This window comes from Tachypleus tridentatus, chromosome 3 (genome assembly GCF_004210375.1).
Source record: "Tachypleus tridentatus isolate NWPU-2018 chromosome 3, ASM421037v1, whole genome shotgun sequence".
Classification (NCBI taxonomy): domain Eukaryota; kingdom Metazoa; phylum Arthropoda; class Merostomata; order Xiphosura; family Limulidae; genus Tachypleus; species Tachypleus tridentatus.
Window position 1 is genome coordinate 101,749,502 of NC_134827.1, and position 24,344 is coordinate 101,773,845.

Below are 24,344 nucleotides of genomic sequence, written 5' to 3' on the forward strand. Positions count from 1 at the left end.
AAACAAGACAGTTGGGACACCTTCTGCTCACAATTAAATCACAAAACAGATCCAAAACAATTCTTGACACACTTGAAAAGGTATACTAACACAGGAAAAACAAAGAGTACCCACCACTCGAATCACATGACAAAACAGCTTACACTAACCATGAAAAAACCAAGATGTTTAAAGACCACGTTCAAAACACATCATGAACCAGACATGAACAGATACTTTTACAATAAAGTCAATAACTTCATTGAACAGAACAAAACTATATACATGCCAAAATTCCCAGTAAACACATTAATAAAACCAGATAAAACAACAGACTGGAGCACTCGTCAACTAATAAAAGATACAACAGTAACAGAAGTACAAACAGCTATCAAAAACATAAAAAAACAAAGCACAAAGAGAAGATGGTATACAAGCTATCCTCCTAAGAATTGGTAATCGGAAATTATATAAACACCTAACAGCCTTATTTATCATTAGCAGCTGGATATATCCTTGTTTCTTTGAAGGAAGCAGTAATATTAATGTTCCAGCAAGAAGGAAAGCCTGCGAATAAACCAAACAATTACCGCCCAATTAGCCTAACCAGTTGTATCGGCAAACTTTTAGAAAGAATAATTAGTAACCGACTATCTATATACTTAGAAGTAAATTCAAAATTACCCGAAATTCAAAACGGATTTAGAAAATACAGACAAACTGCAGACCACCTAATCAGATTAACAGAAACAATTACAGACAGCTTTAACAAAATGAATGCACTGTAGCTTGATTTCTCAACATTGAGAAAGTATTTGACTTGGTGTGGCATAACGGATTACGTCACAGGTTAACGGAAAGGGATTTACCCCAGGGAATTATTCGCTGGCTATCTAACTTTCTGGACAATAGAACGTGTAAAGTAGATGTGAATGTGGCCCACTCAGGGTCCTTTTCACCTGAGGCAGGAGTCCCACAGGGAGGGGTAGTTAGCCCTATATTATTTATCATAATGTGAGTAATATGCCTCTGTCGGACCTAAATTTAGGTTTTGCATCACAATTTGCTGACGGTGTATCGGTCTGGAAAAGTGCCTCCACTACTTCAATAGCAGCAACAAACCTCCAACCAGTCCTGAATTATATAGAAAACTACTGCCAGAAATATAGAATAAAAGTCACTATTCTGAAAACCCAAGTAATATTATTAAGACTAAATAAACTGAAAAAAGATCCACCAAAGTTGTACATGAATGGACCACTTTTACTGACTGCTACTTCTGCTAAATTTCTTGGTTTAACTTATGATACAAAATTAACGTGGATACAGCATACAAAAAATATCCTGATACGAATCTGGAAAAGAGCAAATTATGCAAGAAGTCTTTCAGGTAAAAATCAAGGAACATCACCTGATAATATAACAAAAATCTACAAAACATACATTAGACCCACAATAGAATATGCATCTCCTGCTTGGATAAACATAGCACTCAAACAATTATAGAAACTACAAAAAATACAAAATTCAGTTTTAACTTCGGGCTATAAAGTACCACGTCCACTTCATCTACATTCATACACAAGTATGTAACCATAGAAACAATATCAGTAAGACTCTTGTATAATGCACTAAACTGTTTTAATAAGAATTGCCATAAAAGTGATTTATTATGTGATCTGGACAGATACTACGTACATGATGAACATAGTCCCAAGTACCTCTCTCCTGGCCCGGCATGGCCAAGCGTGTTAAGGCGTGCGACTCGTGATCTGAGGGTCGCGGTTTCGCATCCCCATCGCGCCAAACATGCTCACCCTTTCAGCCGTGGGGGCGTTATAATGTGACGGTCAATCAAACTATTCGTTCATAAAAGAGTAGCCCAAGAGTTGGCGGTGGGTGGTGATTACTAGCTGCCTTCCCTCTAGTCTAACACTGCAAAATTAGGGACGGCTAGCACAGATAGCCCTCGAGTAGCTTTGTGCGAAATTCAAAAAACAAGCAAACAAACAAACCTCTCTCCTATAAATATATATCTTAGAAACATAAATCAAGCTGGCCACCATGCACGAGACGCTTAAAATTAGTTTTATTATTTTTTTATGTTTTCTTTACTTTTCCTTTCTTTTTATTTTATTTTATTTTTTATTATTATTATTTTGTTTTTCCGATAAATATATGTGGAAAAAGGGGGGAATATATATATATGTAAGTGGAAAATATATATATATATATATATATATAAATAAAAGTGAAAAAAATGGAATAAAAGAGGAAAAAAAAACAACAAGTAAGCAAATGAAGACAATACATGGACATTTCCCTGAAAAGGGCCGGAATACTGTGGGATACTCTGGCCCAAAAGAACTACAACAAATTCTAACTAGTAGCCGACATGAAAGCTTGGGATGGAGGAAGAGGTCTTGTGCACCTGACCCTCCTAGGTATTTAAAAAAATTCAACATACCCAAATACCCACAAAGAAGAAGCGAAGCATGTTATTGTCAGGAGTGAGCCCGATAGTATTTACCTTCGATATAAACAGACTTAGCAATTCAAAAACCGCTTTTTATGTCAACAGATGTTGTTAGTAGGTATAGGCCCAATAGTTTTTAGCGTCATTCACCTTAACTCAGATAAAGGTTTAACTGTATGATGGGATTTAGAAACCTCTGCCTAAAATAATATTTCTAAAACTGCATGTTAACAAATGTATACTTTGTTATAAAGAAACTAATAGTTTTAATGCTGTTCGTTTGAGCTTAAGTGTACGCTTAACTATATATGAGGACTCGGAAGCCGCCCTGTTTAAAATAACTTTGTTAAAATTACACATCAGTAAATGATATCCAATTAACTCCATTTCCACTGTGCTATTAAATGAACCATCCAAACAATATCACCAAACCATAAGCACAGTAATACCGTGATGTGTATACAAGAGTAAAAGTATTTATATAATACTTACAGATTAAAAAAATCGCGTTTTTTGTTTGATTGGTTTTGGCAAAAAATGTTGGATCAAATTTAATAAAGTATTTACTTTATTAAAAAAAGCTTCTTTACAGACGTTGATTACGTTATATTGAAATAACTTTTCAGCTTCACCAATTCGTTTTGTGCCAGCCAGCGATTTGTTTGCAAAAAGTAGAGTTGATTTACATATTGTGTTAACCAAGTTTTATTTACGTATTATGTAAGCCAGGGCTTATTAAAATATTATGTTAATTAAAATGCCTGTTACATTAGCTTCAACTAATCATTTTTCCCTTCATTGCGTTTTTGTAGATTATTCACGTATTGTGTTAGCCTAAGCCTCCATATATCAAGCCTCAGGTATCGTCCTTTCTACAATGTCCAACTTCTTCTGTTCCCACCCTGTACCACACGAAGATTTCTTTTTTATCACCTATTAATCAGTGTTACAAACAACAGAGAATTTAGAGACCGTATCTTTTGTTTAGTGTGTGTTTAATATTTATAAAAGATATTATCTAAGACTTGTTCTATTCTCTGAGTTATGGGACATTAGAATACTCTCATGGAAACGATATATGTCACATCTTCCTCTATAGCAGCTTTTCGATGCTGGTTGGTTTTACCAAACTGCTTACGTCCTAGTTTTGTGTTTTAATTGAAAATAGCTTGGATTTATTCGTTTGGGTTACACTCGCTTAGCGTATGGCCAAGCCTAAAGAATGTTAGATTGCTTCGACTGATATTAAGAGCCGGTTGTCAGCTAGTTTTCGCCCCATTATTCACGTGAGAAAGCTCCAGACTTTGTAACTATTTGTGGTTCCAGAATCGAGGGCTGCAAGAAGCACGCTAAACAAACGTCATGGTGTCAGAGAAACAGTCGGATCAAGGTGTAATACGAAGTGAAAAAGTCTACTATACCCTGAGCGCTTTCGAAACGCGGACCTTTCTTCTTCAGGGCTAATCATTACAAGGTTTTTTATCACTTTGTAGCCAAATAAAAATAGCATTGATTGCGGTATTTGTAGAAAACTAGGAGAAGAGATTTGGGTCAAAAAGATTGGATGAGATCAGGTATAAATATAATAATACTGTTCTGTTGTGTGCTCATGTAGCTACATCGCAGAGTGTGGGTGGATTTTCACCAAAATTAATGTGGAGGATTATTAGTTCCATGCGAGGGTATTTACACATGTTAAGTTTTGCGGGTTTTGTGGGCATTTTTTTTACCACTACTCTGCCCCCTGTTGATGGATCTTCACTATAATTTGACATGAAGATTGGTAGAGTCTGTGCGGAGATACATGCACATTTGCGGTTTCACATTTTGTTTATCAGTAATATGGACGTGTTTTTTAAAAAAAAACAATTACATATAAGGGAAGAAACTTTTCATGTCGTAAGATAACCTTTCAATAATCATGAATTTATATAACTTACATCCAAAGGACAGGTACTTCAGCTAGTAAGTAAATGTATTTAAAACAGTAGTTTCTTTGTTTGTTTTTGAATTTCGCACAAAGTTACACTGGCCGTCCCTAATTTAGCAGTGTAAGACTAGAGGGAAAGCAGCTAGTCATTACCACCCATCGCTAACTCTTGGGGTAATCTTTTACCGATGAATAGTAGGGTTGACAGTCACATTATAAAGCCCCCACGGCTGAAAAGGGGTAACATGTTTGGTGCGATGGGGATTCGAACCTTCGACCCTCAGACCCTCGAGCGTCTTAATCACCTGGTAATGCCGACCCATGAAGCAGTAGTTAAAATGCTTGTGTGTTGTACGGTATGGTTGAAAATACTGAATGCTGGGATGACACTTCATCAGCAATATTCTGTGTTATTAAATCCTTTTGTTTAGTACGTAACGGTTGGAATTGGGCTCGATTTTCGGAGATTTCACTAGTTTTTTGTAGTTATTCCGTTACAGACGTTAATATATGAAATTTTCAAGACCAGTCACCTAATTAAGGAAATTTTTGGATTACAGATGTTAATATATTATTATTTATTTCATTAATGATGTTACCGGAATGACATATGTTAATATATGTAAAATATTTTCGAAAACTTTCAGTTTCGATATAGGGCGTCCATAGTTTCGTGACCTAATGAAGCAAAACTGTTATTCACACTTTGGGGCTGTGAACGCACTATAAGAGTGACAGTCAAATCCCACTGTTTTGTCAGCCAAGAGAAACTCGAGGATTGGTAAAAGGTACTATTGAACAGTTGCCCTCGCTTGAGGTTACCAAATAAAAGTTAGGGACATCTATGTGCAGATATCTCTTTTGTACATCACGCAAAAATTTTAAACAGATCATTCAGTGAAGTAATATTGATATAAGTATTATCCCGTGTTAATCATAGTACTTGTTTCAACCGAGAGAGGTCGCTAATCTTGCAGATACCCTAATATTCAGAACGCATGGCGCTGCGAAGTAGTTAACTCATGTTATTTAAATTAGTTAACACTGATAGTAAAGTAGTCGTTTAACGTCCTGAATTATGTGCCAAAAAATAACTAAATGTATGTAGTTTTGGATGTCAATTAAATTGTCTTGTAAATACACGTTAAACAAGCTGTTAGTCTTTCTTGATCTCGTGTAAATCTTCGTACTTAAAATGCTAAAATCCGGGGCCTCATTTCTCCGCGATGGGCAAAGCGCATTTAGCTCGTTGTATAGATTTGTCGTACCACTTGTTTCATAAATAGCACATAATGACAAGGCTTAACCAGAATAAATAAGTCGCCACGAGAGGTCGCTAGCTACATTATCTTATTTTTGCACATTTATTAACTGGTTTGCTTGTAGTTTAGCACAAAGCTTAATAATGAATGAGCTGTCTGTGTTGTGCCTACCACAGGTATCGAAACCCGATTTTGGCGTTATGACCCTCTAGGTTTTTCGCTGTTAACTGGTTCTGAGAAAAATATCACTGGTATCTTTAAAACTGGTCATCATGTATTAGCATATGGTTTGTTCTTACCCCAACTTTTAGGAGATGTGAATCGAGGGTGTTTTGTTTTGTTTTGTTTTGTTTTTATTTTTGTGTTTCTTCATTTTTCAAACGTTTTCTTCTTCCATCGGAATTATTTCATAAATATTTTAGGAGCGAAAATTATGCAAATAGAAACTCTCTGGTCGAAGCATCGTAAACATGTAAAAGTAACTGCGTTAGAAATGAGGACGTTATAAAAGTGCGATCAATCCCACTATTCGTTTGTAAAAGAGTAACCCAAGAGTTGGCGGTGAATGATGTTTTTTTCAGTTGTCTTCCCTCTAGTCTATCATTTCTAAGTTAAGGACGGTTCCACTGTGACTAAAAGTCAGGCTTCCAGTCGTCGTGGTCGATAGAACGCAGATAGGTAATTGTGTATCTCACGTTAAACAAAAATACGAAACGCAGTCGGTGGCTCAGCGATAGGCGTAAAAGCTTATAACGCTATAATTCGGGTTTCGATGCCCGCGATGGGCGCAGCACGAAATAGCTCATTGTGTATCTTTGTTTCTAATTACAGAAACAAACCCCAATCGAAAAATATCTCTGAATGAATCTAAATACTGAATTATAAAATTTGATTTATAAACTTTCGACAAAGAAATACAAATACACACTACTATTCGAACTTGTTTGTTGTTAAGCCCAGAGTACTATATCGGCTGACCCATCACAGAAGTATAACCCCAAAATTTAGTGTTCTAAGACTTCACACTTACCAAGAGAGCACTAAAATGTATGTATACACAAAACATGAAATCGAATATTTCGATTTTCTATCCTTTTGAAGTCATACGTCGCCTTTATGTTAAATATTCGAAGTTTAGTTAAAGGAATTATCCAAACATACACTTTTCTTTAACAAAATGTACACATGAATAAAACCTAGTGTGTATTTCTCACACAAGTTTTACCGTAAAATCCTGTCATGGATTTTTCGTTTTAATATTTTAAACATTTTTTTTTTCCGTATCACATTTTAGCTTGTGTATATATAATCAGCTATCACTAACTGAAAACGCGATTCATACCCTCCCGATTGACAGTTCTTACTATCAGGGAAAACCATCTTGCCGCCATCTTGGTGTGTTTCAATATATATGTTAATGTAGGGGACGTTCCAGACGTATCTCGTGCAAGTCTCTTCGATAATACCGCTAATATCCATCCTTTGGGCTTTGTTTTCAGTATCACGTGATCCTTCTAGCTTTTAGAAACAGTTGATGAGTCGGGTTTCCATCTTGTATGTTTAGAATGACGTATAAATGAAAGAACCATTTTCGGACTTTATATACATCTGGGAATTTCGTGTGAAACGCGAGTTAAAATATTGTTTAGTTGACATGCTATGCACCAGGTGGCGTTGCGGAAGCGTTAAGAATTTAATGTCGGGTTGCGACATAAACTGGTCAGATTGTAGTTTGCAAATTTTCAAAATACATTTTATACTTATATAAAAACTTTACACTGAGTAGAAACGACAGGATGGAATTGGTGAAATGTGCCCTAGTAATAAAAATGTACGAAGTTGTAGGCCTACAGAGTGGAAGAGATAAGCTATCGATTAGGCTTAGCCTCATGCGTGAAACGGTGCTAGAACTTAAACTTTAAGAACAGAGGCAAATGCAAAAACCTTGAATCTCTCGTCTGGTGAACTATTATTCATCTCTTATCATTTCTTTAAGCATAATTAACCGTCATTTTTTTTTTTTTAAATCCAGCTACCATGATGGTTACGTTTCAATATTAATTATTGTAAACTGATGGTGGTTACTTTCATGTTCATTTTTGTTAAGTTAAACCACAGTGCATCCTGCAATATGGATTCCATTTGAGCTACTAATTTCCTCATCTTGGGAAAAGTGTATAATACACATAGTGATGACGTAATTGAAAACATTATTTTTATCTTGAAAAAGAGCTCGGGTTATATGTTTCTATTTCATTTCTATTAAGAATTTTTCGTCACTGAAATCTCCACGTGCATGAAGATACAAAATTCACGAGCCAATATGTTGTTAACTTATGATGAACCAGGAGTGTGGGAGCGAAACTTTAAAGATGAGGAGGTGCTACATTTGCAGTTCGAGCCCTGAGTGTTCAAAACAGTTTTGTTTTCCAGAACAAGTCTTATTGAGGTACAATAATTGAAAAAAAAATTACATGTGAATACACAAAACTTAACGGGTACGATCACGCCCACCTGTGCTCTCGAGTATGGGAAAGCACTAACATCTGTGTTTTGCGTGAAGTAAAAATATATACAACAAATGTCTATACACAGTTAGATCATTTAGTTATGAGTAATTCAAGAACTGGGATGAAAACAAGATTTTGTGTTCATGTATTTTCGAACAAAATTGCCCCCCGGGGTAAGTACAGCGGTAAGTCTACGGATTTACAACGCTAAAATCAGGGGTTCGATTCCTCTCGGTGGGCTTAGCAGATAGCCCGATGTGGCTTTACTATAAGAAAAAAAAAAAAAACACGAACAAAATTATAGCAGTTCTACTAATAAATGATTTTCCCAGCATTTAGTAACAGAATTGTAATAATTTTTTTTCCAAGGTTCAACATTTTACAGAAAATTAAATGTAAACACTGTATGAAACGAACGTTTCCCTCGTGCAAGTTACTCGATAAAATCATCTATTGAGACTTGACAATCATTGGCCAAAATGCTTCGCTATACAGATTCATGCATTCCAAATACAGAAGTTTTAATTTAGTGCTAACAATGTAAAGATATAAATTAATATGAGAAGACCAAGTTATGGGTAATATCCATGTGCAACAGTATAGAGTATAGAAGTATTTCGTCATTTGTCCAAACCAGTTGGGTATGTGGAATATCATAGGGACATATCAGATGATAACTGGTGCTGACATTCACTCTTTTTTTTTTTAACTAGCGAAACCGTATGGCTGTAGACAACATTACAGAGCTGACATAATCCATAGGTCCGGCATAGCCAAGTGGTTAAGGCACTCGAATCGTAATCGGAGGATCGCGGGTTCGAATCCTCGTCCCACCAAACATGCTCGTCCTTTCAACCGTGGGGGCGTTATAATGTGTCCGTCAATCCCACTATGCGTTGGTAAAAGAGTAGCCAATGAGTTGGCGGTGGATGGTGATGGTTAGCTGTTTTGACTCTAGTCTTATATTGCTAAATTAGGGACGGCTAGCGCAGATAGCCCTCGTGTAGCTTTGCGCGAAATTCAAAACAAACCAATGTTGCCGTAGATAATTACTTACTAATAGGCTTAAGCTAAGGCTCAGGTAATCTGTTTATAACTACTATTCATACTGCATAAACAAACAAATATTTCTGTGCAGGAAATTCGAAAAAGAGAGCCTTAATGATTTAATGGCTTTCTTTGATAATTTGTCCAGAGTTGTGGTATTTAACTTGTGTTCTTGGTCCTCTAACCTTCAGAATTTGTGAAAAATAAATCTCACTTTTTATTTAAAATTACGTGTAACTATTTTTTTTTTTTATCAATCCAAAACTTTTTCGTCTGGCCTAGCGCGTTAAAGCGTGCGCTTCGTAATCTGAGGGTCGCGGGTTCGCGCCCGAGTCGCGCCAAACATGCTCGCCCTTCCAGCCGTGGGGGCGTTATAATGTGCGGTCAATCCCACTATTCGTTAGTAAAAGAGTAGCCCAAGAGTTGGCGGTGGGTGGTGATGACTAGCTGCCTTTCCTCTAGTCTTACACTGCTAAATTAGGGACGGCTAGCGCAGATAGCACTCGAGTAGCTTTGTGCAAAATTCCAAAACAAACAAACAAACAAAACTTTTTAGTCTATTTATTAGAAGTTGTTTTTGTCATTACATCGAAATCCAGTAGTTTCATAACGAACAAAAAATGTCAAAGTTGGTGTTACACACGTGCCAGGCCGTTAGGGCGCTTGACTCGCAATCTGGAGGTTGCTGGTTCGAATCCAAGAGTTGGAGGTGATGACTAGTTGTCTTCACTGTAGTCTTTGACTGCTAAACTAGTGACGGCTATGAATAATTATGAGTGAAATTCAAAACAATCAATCAATTTTTTTACACGCGTGTTAGGCATAGCATTTCTCTGACTCAGTGCTGCCCCCAAGTGGCTCAGTGGTAAGTCTGTGGATGATAACGTTAAAGATTGGGTTTCGATAGCGTAGCTTTGTGCTCAGCTATAGTAAACAATCAAATAAAGACTTGTGGTGCTTGAAATAATACTTTATATGACGACCAAACTTCATCTTTTGAGACGTTGTACGTAAAGCGTGTAACATCCGAAGTTACTCGGACAGTTCGTTAGAGAAACGTTGTAAGAACTGGTAACTCCGAGAACCGTAGGTCTCTACGTTTTGCCTCTGCTTAACTTATCTTTCTCCTTTAAGGTATCAGTGCGTATTCGGTTGTATATGGATCGATTCGCGCTGCGAGATAACCATTTGAACACGTGTTTCAATCCATCATAAGAGTATGAGGAACCACAGTTTTGGAAGCAGTCACAATCTCTCAAGATTTATCGTTTTTAATAATGTTCAGGTTGTCTTGCTTACATGTATCGTGCTATCGTACGCCGATGAAGTCGTTCGAAGAAACTTTACACCACGAAATCTTAAGTCGGCTCTGGAGCTCGGCAATCGCACGTGTTTAGTTCGTGAAGAGCGTGGAGATGATCTCCCAGATATCGTGTTAGATTTATAGGTAGTCACCCGAGAGCAGAGTTTGTATAATTCAGTATAATATTTTCTTAGATCTCACACCCAGCCATACAACACGTCTTTTGGATCTGTGGTGTGTACGTCGTATTTATCATAAACTGTTTTGTTGTTATATTATTTATGAAAGAAGAGAAACTGTTTGAAATAGCTAACAATTTTTTTTTCCCCATTTCGTGTAAATTTACACGTGTCACGTTGTTTTCTAACGTGACCGGTGCTCCTTTATTGTTATTTACTTGTTTTTACCCTTAGTAAAAAAATTATTCAAAAATAGTTCTGATTTAATTTGACTAATAATTATAACTCCTGTTATTTATTTATATTTATTATTATTTAACAAACTTTTACTGACATTCATAAGAATTGATGAATCAGCAAGTTAGTCTTCTTGTATATTAGTTTTATTTTTACATGCAGGTTTCTCACATATTTTTGTTTGTATCAAGTTGAGCACTAAGATACTCCATGGGCTAGTTGTGACCCACTCACCACGGGTATTGAAACCCGATTTCTAGTTTTTTAAGTCCGCAGACGTGCTGCTGTACCACTGAGGGGTGGAATTACATTAACATATTCACTCGTGTGTGTGTGTGTCTGTTTCATGAGTGACTATTATTTTACTAGGGATATGTATAATTGTGTTAACTTTTGAGCGGTTAAAGCTTTAAGGTAATGTGTCTTAATGAAGCATTATATATATATACACACGTGTGTGTGTGTTTTTTTCTTATAGTAAAGCCACATTGGGACTATCTGCTGAGTCCACCGAGGGGAATGGAACCCTTGATTTAGTGTTGTAGACTTACCGCTCTACCAGCAGGGGACACACACACTCATATAATATTTCATACAATCGGAAATTGTATATTTACCACAACAACCACGAATGATATTTTCATATCGCTAACATTAGACCACATAAAATACAACTGTTTAGTGTTTAACTTGGATCACATGCGAACAGAATAACTTTTAATATTCGAGATAGACTAAATACCTTTCAGAAATTCTCGGGGCTTAATTTATGCAAATGAAATAGACCTGGTCCTTTCTTTTAATGTTATATAGAAACGTGTGAACCCAAATTTATCTCAGTGGCTTTGTTGTTGTTGTTTAGTTTTTGTAAATTCTACGTGCGCGCTCAGTGATGTTATCACGAGAGTTATCGCGTCAGTTTTCCATCTAAGCATATTCTCCACGTGTGAGGAAATTGGCCGGTGCGCGTGATTACAGTTTATTTATAATATAAAATGTCAGAATGTTTGTTTAAAGCAAATTGAAATTTCCGGGTTCTTTATTGAAACGATTCTTTGATTTAGTGAGTAACTTATCAACACGAAGCTTTATTCAGTAAGAAAAGTATTGGTTTTGTTTTCAGTCAAAGCACGTGAGTTGATTCTGTGTTTTCTCTTCATTCGAAATTACTGCGTGTGAACAAATGGAACCGCTGTTTCATCTACATATAAGTGACATCTTGTATGCTGGGAAACTGATTAGGTTTGGTTGCCAAGGTGATACGGAAGTGGCTGTTTGCTGAACTTGTTCTGTGTCAGAAACAAATTCAAAGCTAATAAAACGTTTCCCAATATGGTTATGAAAGCAGAGCCTAAGTAATTAAGAGGAAATGACCGACGGTATTACAGAATACGAACCATATTAAACATTAATTTACAGCGGACGCTATTAATCCAACATAAGATTTGTCATGGAACAAAAGAAGTAGTGCACATGTTCTGTACAGCAAATGAAATGTAATAAATTTCACCTTCACTCTGCTAACAATTTGCAACAATATTTGGACGTAACGTTACGCGTCATAATTGTGAAGCTGTAACGTAGGCACTCCCAGATGCATTGTTAATTAATAATTAAGCCTAAATTAAATATTTAAGACGTGGCATGGTTTAGACTTCTATAAAAGGAATTGTCTGTAGGAAACGTTGCAAAATATTAACTTCAAATAGGGGAACGTGGTGTTTTTAATCGTGCTATCACGTCTACTTGTTAAGTAAAACTCTACGAGGTCGGTATATATTTATTTTTGCTTCCTTGTTTTAAAAGCAAAAAACAAACTTGTCTGAAGAATTAGCTCAAAAACAAATTTTAAACGAAGTAGCCAGATGTTTTGTCTCTTTGATATAGAAACGGCAACAGTTGCCGTCGAAACGTCTACCTTAAAGTGTGTATTTATTTGTAAGCAGTATTTTTTACGTAAGTGTAACGCCACCCGCTAGTACAGAAGTCTGTGGCTTTACAACGCTAAAATCAGGGGTTCGATATCCCTTGGTGGGCTCAGCAGATAGCTCGATGTGGCTTTGCTATAAGAAAAAACACAGCTAAGTGTATTTATACTTAAATTTAATCCGACCCGGCATGGCCAGGTAATTAGGGCGCTCGACTAATAGTCTGAGAGTCGCGGGTTCGAATCCTCGTCACACTAAACATGCTCGCCCTTTCAGCGATCCCACTATCCATTGATAAAAGAGTAGTTCAAGAGTTGGCGGTGATGACTAGCTGCCTTTTCCTCTAGTCTTTCATAGCTATCACTTTCAGCCATGAGGGCGCTACAATGTCACGGTCAATCCTACTATTCTTTGTTGAAGAGTAGCCCAAGAATTGGCGGTGGGTGGTGATGATTAGCTGCCTTCCCATTGTTATGTTAGGGACGGCTAGTGCAGATAGCCCTCGTGTAGCTTTGCGCAAAATCAAAAGCAAAAATTCGAAACAAAAATCGGACCCTCACCATTTGTAAGTTATTTAAAAATCTTCGGTTTATAAACAAATCGATTATTTGTAATAAGCACGTAGCCCCCTTGTAAGTCAGCGATAAGTTCATGGTCTCACAACACTAAAATTCCTCAACGTAACGACAACTACAATCATTGGACCCGAAACTAACAGCTTATGTTAAGTGTGTCATGTTGTACAGATAGACTAGTTAAGATTTGTTTTTTATATCGTTTTGTTATTCACTGTAAAGGAAAACACTTCGAACAACATCAACTCAACATTTTCGTCTCTGCAAGCCCCAGTGTAGTTGGCTTCTCCAGATTACACGTATATACAGTAAGTTTCGCGCACGCATTCGTCGCTGTTCAGTTTGGCGTGACATTATTTGTGTGTTTTTCATGTAAAGTTTATGTATAAGGTACAAATTTTGTGTTTAGGGATATGAATCCCCCCCTCTCCAGTGGCTGAGCAGTAAGTCTGAGGGCTTATGACGCTAACCATTGGGATTCTATATTCGCGGTGGGCAGAACACAGGTAGCCTATTGTGATTAACAACAAACAAATCAATGATATCGCCAATAAACGTTTGTTCCTAAAATCATGTGTTGTTTGAGTACATCTATCCTATAGTTAGGCTTACAAACACGATGGTTTGAAACCGGTACCACAAGGGGACGGCTAGGCTGGTAACATGACGATTTGAAACCAGTACTGCAACAGGAAGACGAGGTCTTTATCACGGCGAGTTGAAACTAGTTCTGTAACAGGAAGACTAGGCCTTTATCACGGCGATTTGAAACTAGTTCTGTAACAGGAAGACTAGGCCTTTATCACGGTGATTTGAAACTAGTTCTGCAACAGGAAGACTAGGCCTTTAACACGGCGATTTGAAACCAGTAGTGCAAGAGGAAGACTAGGCCTGAAATAAGGCGATTTGAAACTGATATTGCAAAGTGGGAATATGTCTGGAATAAACGTTTTAAAACTGCCACTTAATTGGTTAGCTAATCCTGTAAGAAGTTAATGAGTTGAATTAATCTCCAAAATGTGTTTTTCTGTGTAACAACGTAGCACTGTAACGTCGTGTGCTAATGTATTGTGTCCACCTTTTGACAGATAGGCATTCAGTTACGTAATGTAATAAATTAATCAGAAAAACATAATATTTGGGGTTTGTTTTTGCAATGTATTAAATTTTTTTAAAAAACGAAAATCGCCCGTTACGTTTGGAACATGTAATGGTCATTGACATTGAAAAGTCGACATCTTGAAACGAATACACAGCAATAAAAGAAACGTGTAAAACTGTCAAAGAAATACAGTGTAACAAAACATAATACCAATTTTAAGGTATTGATAGTTCCTCTGTACACGGTGCACTTAGTAACTTCTCTTATTGTATTATATTTTGTTGTAATATATTCAGACGTTGCCAAATCTCAAACATTATAGAGAATACAGAAGAAAAAAAATTCCCATTAACCTTTCTGTAAGCTTTCGCTTTATTTTCTAGTTGATTAGCCCTAGACACGCAACTGCGCAGACTCAGCATTTTATACCGTTTGCAATTCAGGTTCGCTTGACGCTTTTTCCTGAACCAATTTTCCGGTCGCCTGATCACGGATAATCTAGTTCGCCAACTCGCCAGAAACGGAAATTAAATTCCCGGAACTAGCACTTGAAGAATATTTGCTGTTTGCTCTTGTAGACACTGTTTACGTTTTCCTGTACGTGTAACTCAGAGTCCTCTGTTGATTCTTGTGGACCATGAACAATTTGAAAATAATCCCATTTTACTTGTTTGTTTGTTGTTGTTTTTCGCGAGAGAAACTCCGTTAGATACGAGCGAAAAACAACTGTACTCGATATATCCGAGACGGGCTGTGTACTAGTGCACGGACATTGAATCTATAGATTCAGGTTTCGAGGCCCGTGCTCAAAAGCTGGCCTGGCATGGCCTAGCGCGTTAAGGCGTGCGCTTCGTAATCTGAGGGTCGCGGGTTCGCGCCCGAGTCGCGCCAAACATGCTCGCCCTCTCAGCCGTGAGGGCGTTATAATGTGACGGTCAATCCAACTATTCGTTGGTAAAAGAGTAGCCCAAGAGTTGGCGGTGGTTGGTGATGACTAGCTGCCTTCCCTCTAGTCTTACACTACTAAATTAGGGACGGCTAGCACAGATAGCCCTCGAGTAGCTTTGTACGAAATTCCAAAACAAACAAACAAACAATGCTGCAAAAGCGCCCTCTACAGTGTGGGGCTGTGGGTATGTTATAAGACCGACGTTTCATATTCCACTGTTTGGTCACTTAAGAGTAGCCAAGAAGTTTGGCATTAAAAGTGATATTTATTAATTACTTTCACTCTAGTTTAATGGTGGATTCGCGCAGATGGCCTTTTGTGTGGCTTTACACAAGTACTTCAAAGCAAACAAGTGAGTTATCTGGTATTTTTCGTAATTGTATTGAACTGTGATTCGATTTTATTCTTGGTAATTACGTTTGTTTTAGGCCTAATAGAAACGTGCACCTCCCAGAAGGAGTCCCAAAACGTCGAATGCACTTCATTGCAATATTATAATATTCTTAGCAGCGTCACTATAACACGAAATTGTTTACGGACCAACATGTTTGATAAGGAGCTTTTAAGTGTTTTCGTCTATATATCAAATGAACTGCTATTCTAGACACTTTAATCTCTCTTTAGATTAAATTCATCTACCAATGTGCCGATTTATTTTGAATTTCGCGCAAAGCTACACGAGGGCTATCTGCACTAGCCGTCCCTAACTTGACAGGAGGGAAGGCAGCTAGTCATCACCACCCACTGCTAACTCTTGGGCTACTCTTTTTGCCAACGAATAGTGGGATTGACCGTAACATTATAACGCCCCCACTTCTGAAAGGGCGAGCATGTTTTGGTGACAGGGATTTGAACCCTCGACCCTCAGATTACAAGTCGAGTACCTTAACCATCTGGCCATTCCGGACCTAAATATGACTTTTCCATTCCGGATTGTTTTCTGGAAACCCATTTATAAATAAGTTGGTACAAACAGCCGTGTATATAAACAGAAGGTCGTATTATACTTAAAGCTTTCAAATAGCGTTTAAACGATCGAAGTGTTTAGTTTTAAGTTGTTACTATTTTAATAATATTGTATTTAGTGTGATTATTGAAATGTTACGTTGACATTGACTTCAACATATTCGCAAGCCCAAACACATGAAGTAATCCCTGGAATCCAATAATTCCAGTCAGTACTTTGATTCCACTTAACCCTTTGAAACCAAATAACCTTTTCAGCTATGATAACCTTTTGAAGTCGAAAGGTAATCTCTGACAGATGACTCCAGTAACACCCCCAGTGGCTCAGCGGTATGTTTGTGGACTTACAACGCTAAAAACCGGGTTTCGATACCCGTGGTGGGCAGAACGCAGATAACCCATTGTGTAGCTTTGTGCTTAATTCCAAACAACAACGACTCCAGTAACATAAAACGCCTCCTGGTGATGGAATAAATGTAGACATGATGTTTAGAAATTCATTCAGAAATCGCCGTTTAAATAGCAACTCTTCGTTAATTATTGTCTTTAATTATAACAGACCTTTCCACGAATAATTATTGTGTATAACTTATAACGAATATTACTAGATCCACACAGAATCAACTTCACGATCCATCTAATAAAACCCAAATCCTCTGGTGATGGAGTGAGACCTGACAGATCATGTCAGAATGTTTAACCAATAGGAAGTATCTGATTTGACTCGTTTATCACGTGAATATTTTTCATTGTTTTAAAATGTTTGCGCTAAAATATTCAAAGACTAGTCGTTCCAAATTTGTAACTGGTAGTTAATCAACAACGCCAACCGCCAGATCTTGGAATGTTCTTGTGTTACCAAATAGTTGGATTTGACTGTCATCCTTATAATTTACCAAAGGCCGAATCACTCAGTCGGGACGTGAACATTGGACTCGCAGATCCACAGAGCAGCATGCTAACCACACGATCACGCTCCGCTCGCTTATTTCTGAAAATCGTTAGCTTGTCTCAGACACCTGAAAATAAGTTCAATACCACGTATTGATATATAATTTCATTTCAGGCGCTCGAAAGAAGCTGTTTTTTTTTTTTTTTAGAAGTTTTAATAAATATCCGGGTTCTTTCGTCAAATGTGAATTTTTTGATGATTGAGCAAAGCCGCAATGTCACGTCACACCATCGTCCTTAAATACATTGTAGCTGTTTTTCTTAGTGCGATTCTATATGATGGGCTACCTGTGCTCTTGCCATCTCGGACAATTGGACCCCGGATTTTAGCACTCTAAATTCCTAAACGCACTTTACTTACATTTGCAGAGCTTTTGTCTTCTTTAATATCAGTTCAAAAACGGACATTCTTTGCATTGACAGCTGTCCTCAAAATACAGAATAAAGCGATTTAGAAAGCTTTCGGCAGCGACACAGACATCTTGATCCAAACACACGTAGTACACGTTACTATTTACATGTGATTTGTATTTTGTAATTAATCAGTTAACTCATATGAAGTTACTAGTTGTATAAACTCACTCAGTTTAGTATGTTTACGAATCGCTTATTGGTATATCTATTATTATTTTCGGAAGACGATAAGTTTGCGTTATTACAATGCTAAAATTCGGGACACGATATTAGTCATCAGGTAACCTATTGTGACTTTGTTTTGAAACAACCAACCAATCAACAATTTTTGTTTTATTCATTACTTAGTAACTGCCTTATCATTGGTCAGTTTTATGCATGTGTGCATTTTTTATCCAATCATCCAATCGATAAGTACTTTGTCCCTGTTTTCTCGCGACTGCTTCAATATCATATTCGTTATCATATTTGGTTTATCTTTATGATAAAAGGCGGCTCTGTGAGTAGTCGATAAGATCTTAATGTATTCATTTCTTTTTTTTTTCTAAAACCTTGCATAAAGCATTCACCTGCATAACCACCTGCCAACTTAATCAGCTGAGTTGCAGCCGCATCAAAAATTGCTAGTTTTTGAGTTTATTCCTGTCCTGTTTCGTCAGGTAATTTCTGTCTTTTCTATAAAAAAAATCTGTTTCCAATAGCTGTTTTTTTCTCACATAGTCAACAGGCCTAGTATTTAGGGCATTCAACTCAAAGTCTACGGGTCGTAACTTAGAATTCCCGCTACTGAATATGTTCTCTCTTTCAACCGTTAAGGATATTATAAAGTTAAGGTCAATCACATTACTTGTTGGTGGAATAGAAATCCAAGAGTTGGCGGCTGGTAATGTCGACTAGTCATCTTCCTTCTGGTCTATCCATGTTCAATTAGGGCCAGCTAGAGCAGATACCTCTCGACGTGTTTTGTGCGAAATTCAAAACAAATCGGTCCGACATGGCCAGGTGGGTTAAGGCGTTCGACTCGTAATCTGAGGGTCACTTAATTAATCTCAGTCTATTCTTGCACTCAATAAAATGACAAGGTACATTGGCATCCAGTGGAAAAAAAATCCCCGCGACTACTTGTAAATTTCGAATAAAGCAGAATTTGGGTGTTTTGTTGTTTTTGCCCAAGCATTTTTTTGGACGTATAAAACTATATAAGAGCATGTACGTTGATTCGCTATTCGCGCAAGATTTTCGGAGCATTGCAGAAAATTAAAGGTATGTTGGGGAGAATATATATCTGTGATAGGGTCATTCTTTAACGCTCCATGCGGTCACACACCAAAAAGGTTTCCAAGATTGTCAGCTGTTACACTTCCTGTAGGAAGGAATCATTCCACTAATCTGGTTATCATGGGACTTACACTTCCCGTTGGAAGGAATCATTCCACTAATCTGGTTATCATGGGTTCTTACACTTCCTGTCTGAAGGGTTCGCTTCACCAATCTGATTATCATGGGTTCTTATACTTCCTGTCTGAAGGGTTCATTCCACTAATCTAGTTATTATGGGTCTCGTAACTGTAATGTATCAGTGTGCTTAGTTACGAAACCAGTAACTGTTGCAGCGTTGTGAATCATATCAGTTTTGAAACTGGGGTAAAATAGTTTTTAAAGGAGCTTTCATACGCAAACTTTCACACAACGTTTACTTTACTTATGAACCTTCTGAAAGGGGGAAAAAAATTGCATGTTACAAGAACAGCATATTTTCACTTGTTTACGCCTCTTCCATCATACAGTCAGAGGTGTAAGCCTTACTTTCTTTGTTTCTAGATTTAAACGTGTTGTTTAAGACCTTTAAAAGTACAGTTGTAGGAATTTCTCACTTTATAACAAAATTCTGCTGTCTGCTTGTCTGTTTTTCTGTAGTATGAATGGCACATGATCACCTGAGATATTGGTATCGATGATTAAATAGCTCATAAACGAATCATGCTTTCAAACACCATCCTTGAGGAAGTTAAAGGTTTAAACCCATCTTATTTTACAGTAATTCGTCGATTTCTCTTATAAACTCGTATAAAATACTGGCCTTCACTACTTCTGGCCAGGTGGTTAGGGCACCCGACTGTTAATATGAGGGTCGGGGTTTCAAATCCCCGTGTCACCAAATATGCTCGCTCTTTAAGCCGTGGGCGCGTTATAATGTGACGGTCAATCCCACTATTCGTTGGTAAAAGAGTAGTCCAAGAGTTGGCGTTGGGTGGTGATGACTAGCTGTCTTCCCTCTAGGCTTACACTGCTAAATTAGGGACGGCTAGCGCAGATAGCCCTCATGTAACTTTTCGCGAAATTCAAAACAAACGAACAAAATCCTCAAGCCAATCATTCGAATAAAATAAAACAGTCCTAACTGAAGACGAGTCTGTCTTTTTCAAATCTTCAACTTGTTTCCTATTATCCTAAGAACACAGCTCCAATCGATCTGAGGCCTTCATCCTTTCATATTCTTGATAATCTTGTTAACCTTAGGAAGAGATCCTTCTAACTTTCTTTTCTCGAGGAAATAAGCAAAGAGATCTCAAAGTGTTCTTATAAAGTAACTCTCCCATCTATGGAATCGTGCTACTAGCCCTTCTCTTAACCCCTTCTAACAAGTCAAAATCTGAAGATAAAAACCAAAACTGTAGACAGTGTTACAAATGAGATCTGTCTAAGGAATTGTTTAGATAGTTAATTACCATATCTGACTTGTAATCAATAAATGTCTATAAATACACATTTATTGTTTAAACTTTTGTGACAACAACAGAGCACTGATTCAATGACTTGAGTGACCCATCCACAACTAGGCCAAGATCCTCTCCTCACTCGTGGTATTGACTGGATAAACGTTTGGCCAAAATCTATTATCTTTCGCACTCACTATACTTAAAGGTCATTTTTCAAATATTTTCTCAATTTACTAAATGATCTAAGTCATTACTCAACATCCTCAATACAGAAATATTAAAACCGATGTCTGCACGCTCTATTAATTACACCCTATTAATATTTTTAATTAAGAAGACGCAAAGATATAACCTGTAACGAGTGTTCAGCATGTCTGGGCTCCATTAACAGGAACCATTTGTCTTCTCTCAACCTTCCATTGGCACCAATCCTATTAATTAATCTGCACCCATCCGCCATGGATATAACTTTCCTTACCTAATCTTTAGGTGACGCCTTACCAAAAGCTTTTAAACTTTAGTCAGGTCGTTCAGCATTTCTCAAACATTTCACTTAAGTGTATAGCTTGCTGGCAACTTGCGTATTATTTTCAAAACTACTTTGTTTTCTTTCCTGTTCCGTTCTCAACTAATGGTGTTACTGTTTCTTTCACAGTATGTTTGGCAACACCGGTGCCTGCAGTGCCTGTGGTCAGGTGATCCCAGCTAACGAGTTTGTCATGAGGACCCACGGAAACGTGTACCACCTCAAGTGTTTCGCTTGTGTCAAGTGTCGTAACCAGTTGGTGCCAGGTGACCGCTACAACTTTGTCAACGGCAATGTCTTCTGTGAACAGGACTGTTTGAAAATACTTAAAGGCTCGGTATCGGGAGGCGGTGTTCGAAAGGGGAAGGTACGAGCCAATTCGGCCATTAAAGCTGTGTGAGAGCTCCATCTCGTCCTTTATAGAAGAAACAAATAATAACTGGACATCAACAGCTTGTGTACATATCAATTAATTTCTGTTAGGGTTTGGTTTCACGGTTATGAAGGTGTTTTTTATATTATTATTTTGTTGTTTATCACCAAAAGCCACTGTACCACGCCATCTCTCGATCAATAGAAACACTGGAGCTCAGTGTTCCAGTTGACTGTATATCATACGCATCATTCAGCATGTCTAACTGCAATCTTTTTTGTCCTATTACTCGAATAATTTATCTCGTGATTCGTTAACGATTTTTAAAGGAATTTTGATACTGGTCGATGTTTGCGAGAGACGAAAAAAAAATGTACGATAGCTTATATTAAATATTTTACACAATTACCTGCATCAGACTTACAAGCAAGAACCTAAATCTTTAACAAGTAATTGTGTCATTTGATAACAGCTTTTATCGCGAAACTGTATCGTACCGTTTGAAAGTTGCAGTGATTAAAAGACTTCGTTATTTTTTTTTCCGAAACCACAACTGGTAAAATTTCAAGGATAAATAGAACCTTTGAAAACAGCAAGTCCTCAAAATTATAGAAAACACAGCTCTTTACTTTCATGTGGGCCCGGCACGGCCAAGCGTGTTAAGGCGTGCAACTCGTAATCTGAGGGTCGCGGGTTCGCATCCCCGTTGCGCCAAACATGCTCGCCCTCCCAGTCGTGAGGGCGTTATAATGTGACGGTCAATCCCACTATTCGTTGGTAAAAGAGTAGCCCAAGAGTTGGCGGTGGGTGGTGATGACTAGCTGCCTTCCCTCTAGTCTTACACTGCTAAATTATGGACGGCTACTACAGATAGCCCTCGAGTAGCTTTTTGCGAAATTCCAAAACAAACAAACAAAACAAACTTTTACGTAGTAACTTCTGAGGACTTACTCTTACAATAAGTCTCATATAATACAAGAAAAAAATCTTCCAGAAAAACTAAAGCGTCCGTAACGTTAATTCTTTGTTTTTTTTATCAAATGCAATATGTCGGTGCTACACGTCAGTTATTTCAAGTATCGTCGACATTCAAGCGTCGGTTAAGTATTCTCCTTACTGATCTTCAGAGATTTCGCTGACAGTGTACCACGTGACAGATCGTCACTGGTCGTTCAGTGATGTCATCTCGTATCAACCAATTGTATCCTAGTGTGTCCTACCTCTCAAGAGGCGACAATCCGATATTTCGAAAATTGAACATCAAAGCAGTTATACACGTAGGCCTAATGTTCACTTAGGTTGTTATATGACATGAACGTAAGCACGTGTATAATGTGATTTCGGGATACAAGACAAAAATATTTAGAGTATATTTATAATCATTGCAGAGTCTTGTATTATTGATGCCCTTCATTAAAGCGTTCTGTTATCTTGAAATAAATTATATCAAAATTCTCATAACAATAATATAGAAACAAGATGGATGACACCAATAAAAGGTAAAGCCAACTTCAGTATTAGTGGCAGGAATTTTTGAAATATCAATTTGTCCTCTCCCAAGGGAACATAAAATAAAGAACGTGTGTATTAACTGCTTTTTACCGGACCATCGTGAGATCGAATAGATTTATGAGCACTTTTAAATCTACACTTAGATAATCCGCAGTGTTTTTCACAAAAGTTTGATGTATTCCGTTGAAAGACGGCTTGGCATGGCCGGGTGGTTAAGGCACTCGACTCGTGATCGGAGGGTCGCGGGTTCGAATCCTCATCGCACCAAACATGCTCGCTCTTTCAGCCGTGGGAGCATTATAATGTTACGGTCAATCCCACTATTCGTTGGTAAAAGAGTAGCCCAAGAGTTGGCGGTGGGTGGTGATGACAAGCTCTCTTCCCTCTAGTCTTACACTGCAAAATTAGGGACGGCTAGCGCAGATAGACCTCGAGTAGCTTTGCGCGAAATTCAAACCAAACCAAAACCGTTGAAAGTCCACCATGAAACCACCCAAGATAACAAGTTGTCTTGAGTTTCTTAAAACTGCTCACGGCTCGTGTAATTTGTGGTTGAATCTACAATAAAGTGGTATTATTGATGAACCTTTGCGTTTAGTTTCAAAACTAGAACTTTTTTTTTTCCGATACATGTCATTCTATTGTTTTGCCGATTTAAGATCAGAATTGTTTAACGTGTTTACGTTTCTTTTTTTTTCTTCTACGAATGAAACCATGAATTAACTAAACAGTAAATAATGCTATAACATCTTCATGAGGTACAAAATATAGTACCATAACCTCTTCATGTATGAGGTACAAAATCTAGTACCATAACCTCTTCATGTATGAGGTACAAAATATAGTACCATAACCTCTTCATGTATGAGGTACAAAATATAGTACCATAACCTCTTCATGTATGAGGTACAAAATCTAGTACCATAACCTCTTCATGTATGAGGTACAAAATCTAGTATCATAACCTCTTCATGTATGAGGTACAAAATCTTGTAACATAAACTCTTCAGTTATGGTGTACTGCACAGTGTTGTATTTAAAAATACATGTATATATTCTAAATCGGCACTTCATTTCGGCTGTTGTTCCCCCGTAAGTTGTAAAGCTCAAAATCCGGGGTTCAGTTCTCTGCGTTGGAAAGAGATCACTGATAGTCTATTGCAATAAACTGTGAAGAGTAATTTGCCATTAAAGAAAATTTGTTTTTAAAAAAAGGATGGGTAATTTGTTTCAGTGTTAATAATTCGTTCGTCTTAGACCAACTTTTCTCCCAGTTGTTCGTCGCTAAATCTGAAGAACTACAACGTTAAAAACCGAGTTTCGATACCCATGAAGGCTACAGCACAAATATTCCCATTTTGTAGCTTTGTACTTAACAAGAAGTGGACATTTTAGATTGAATAAA

At 37.5% G+C, this 24,344-nt stretch overlaps 1 protein-coding gene across 1 annotated transcript in view; it reads left to right on the forward strand.

Annotated features, from left to right (window-relative positions):
* The window catches only part of LOC143247619 (LIM domain transcription factor LMO4.2-like), a 48,986-nt gene extending 25,462 nt beyond the window's left edge, over positions 1 to 23,524 (forward strand). The window contains exon 3 of the mRNA XM_076495956.1: positions 21,184 to 23,524. Within this exon, the coding sequence (XP_076352071.1) occupies positions 21,184 to 21,454 (271 nt within the window). The 3' untranslated portion in view covers positions 21,455 to 23,524. The remainder of the gene's footprint in view (positions 1 to 21,183) is intronic.
* Positions 23,525 to 24,344: the final 820 nt, after the last annotated feature.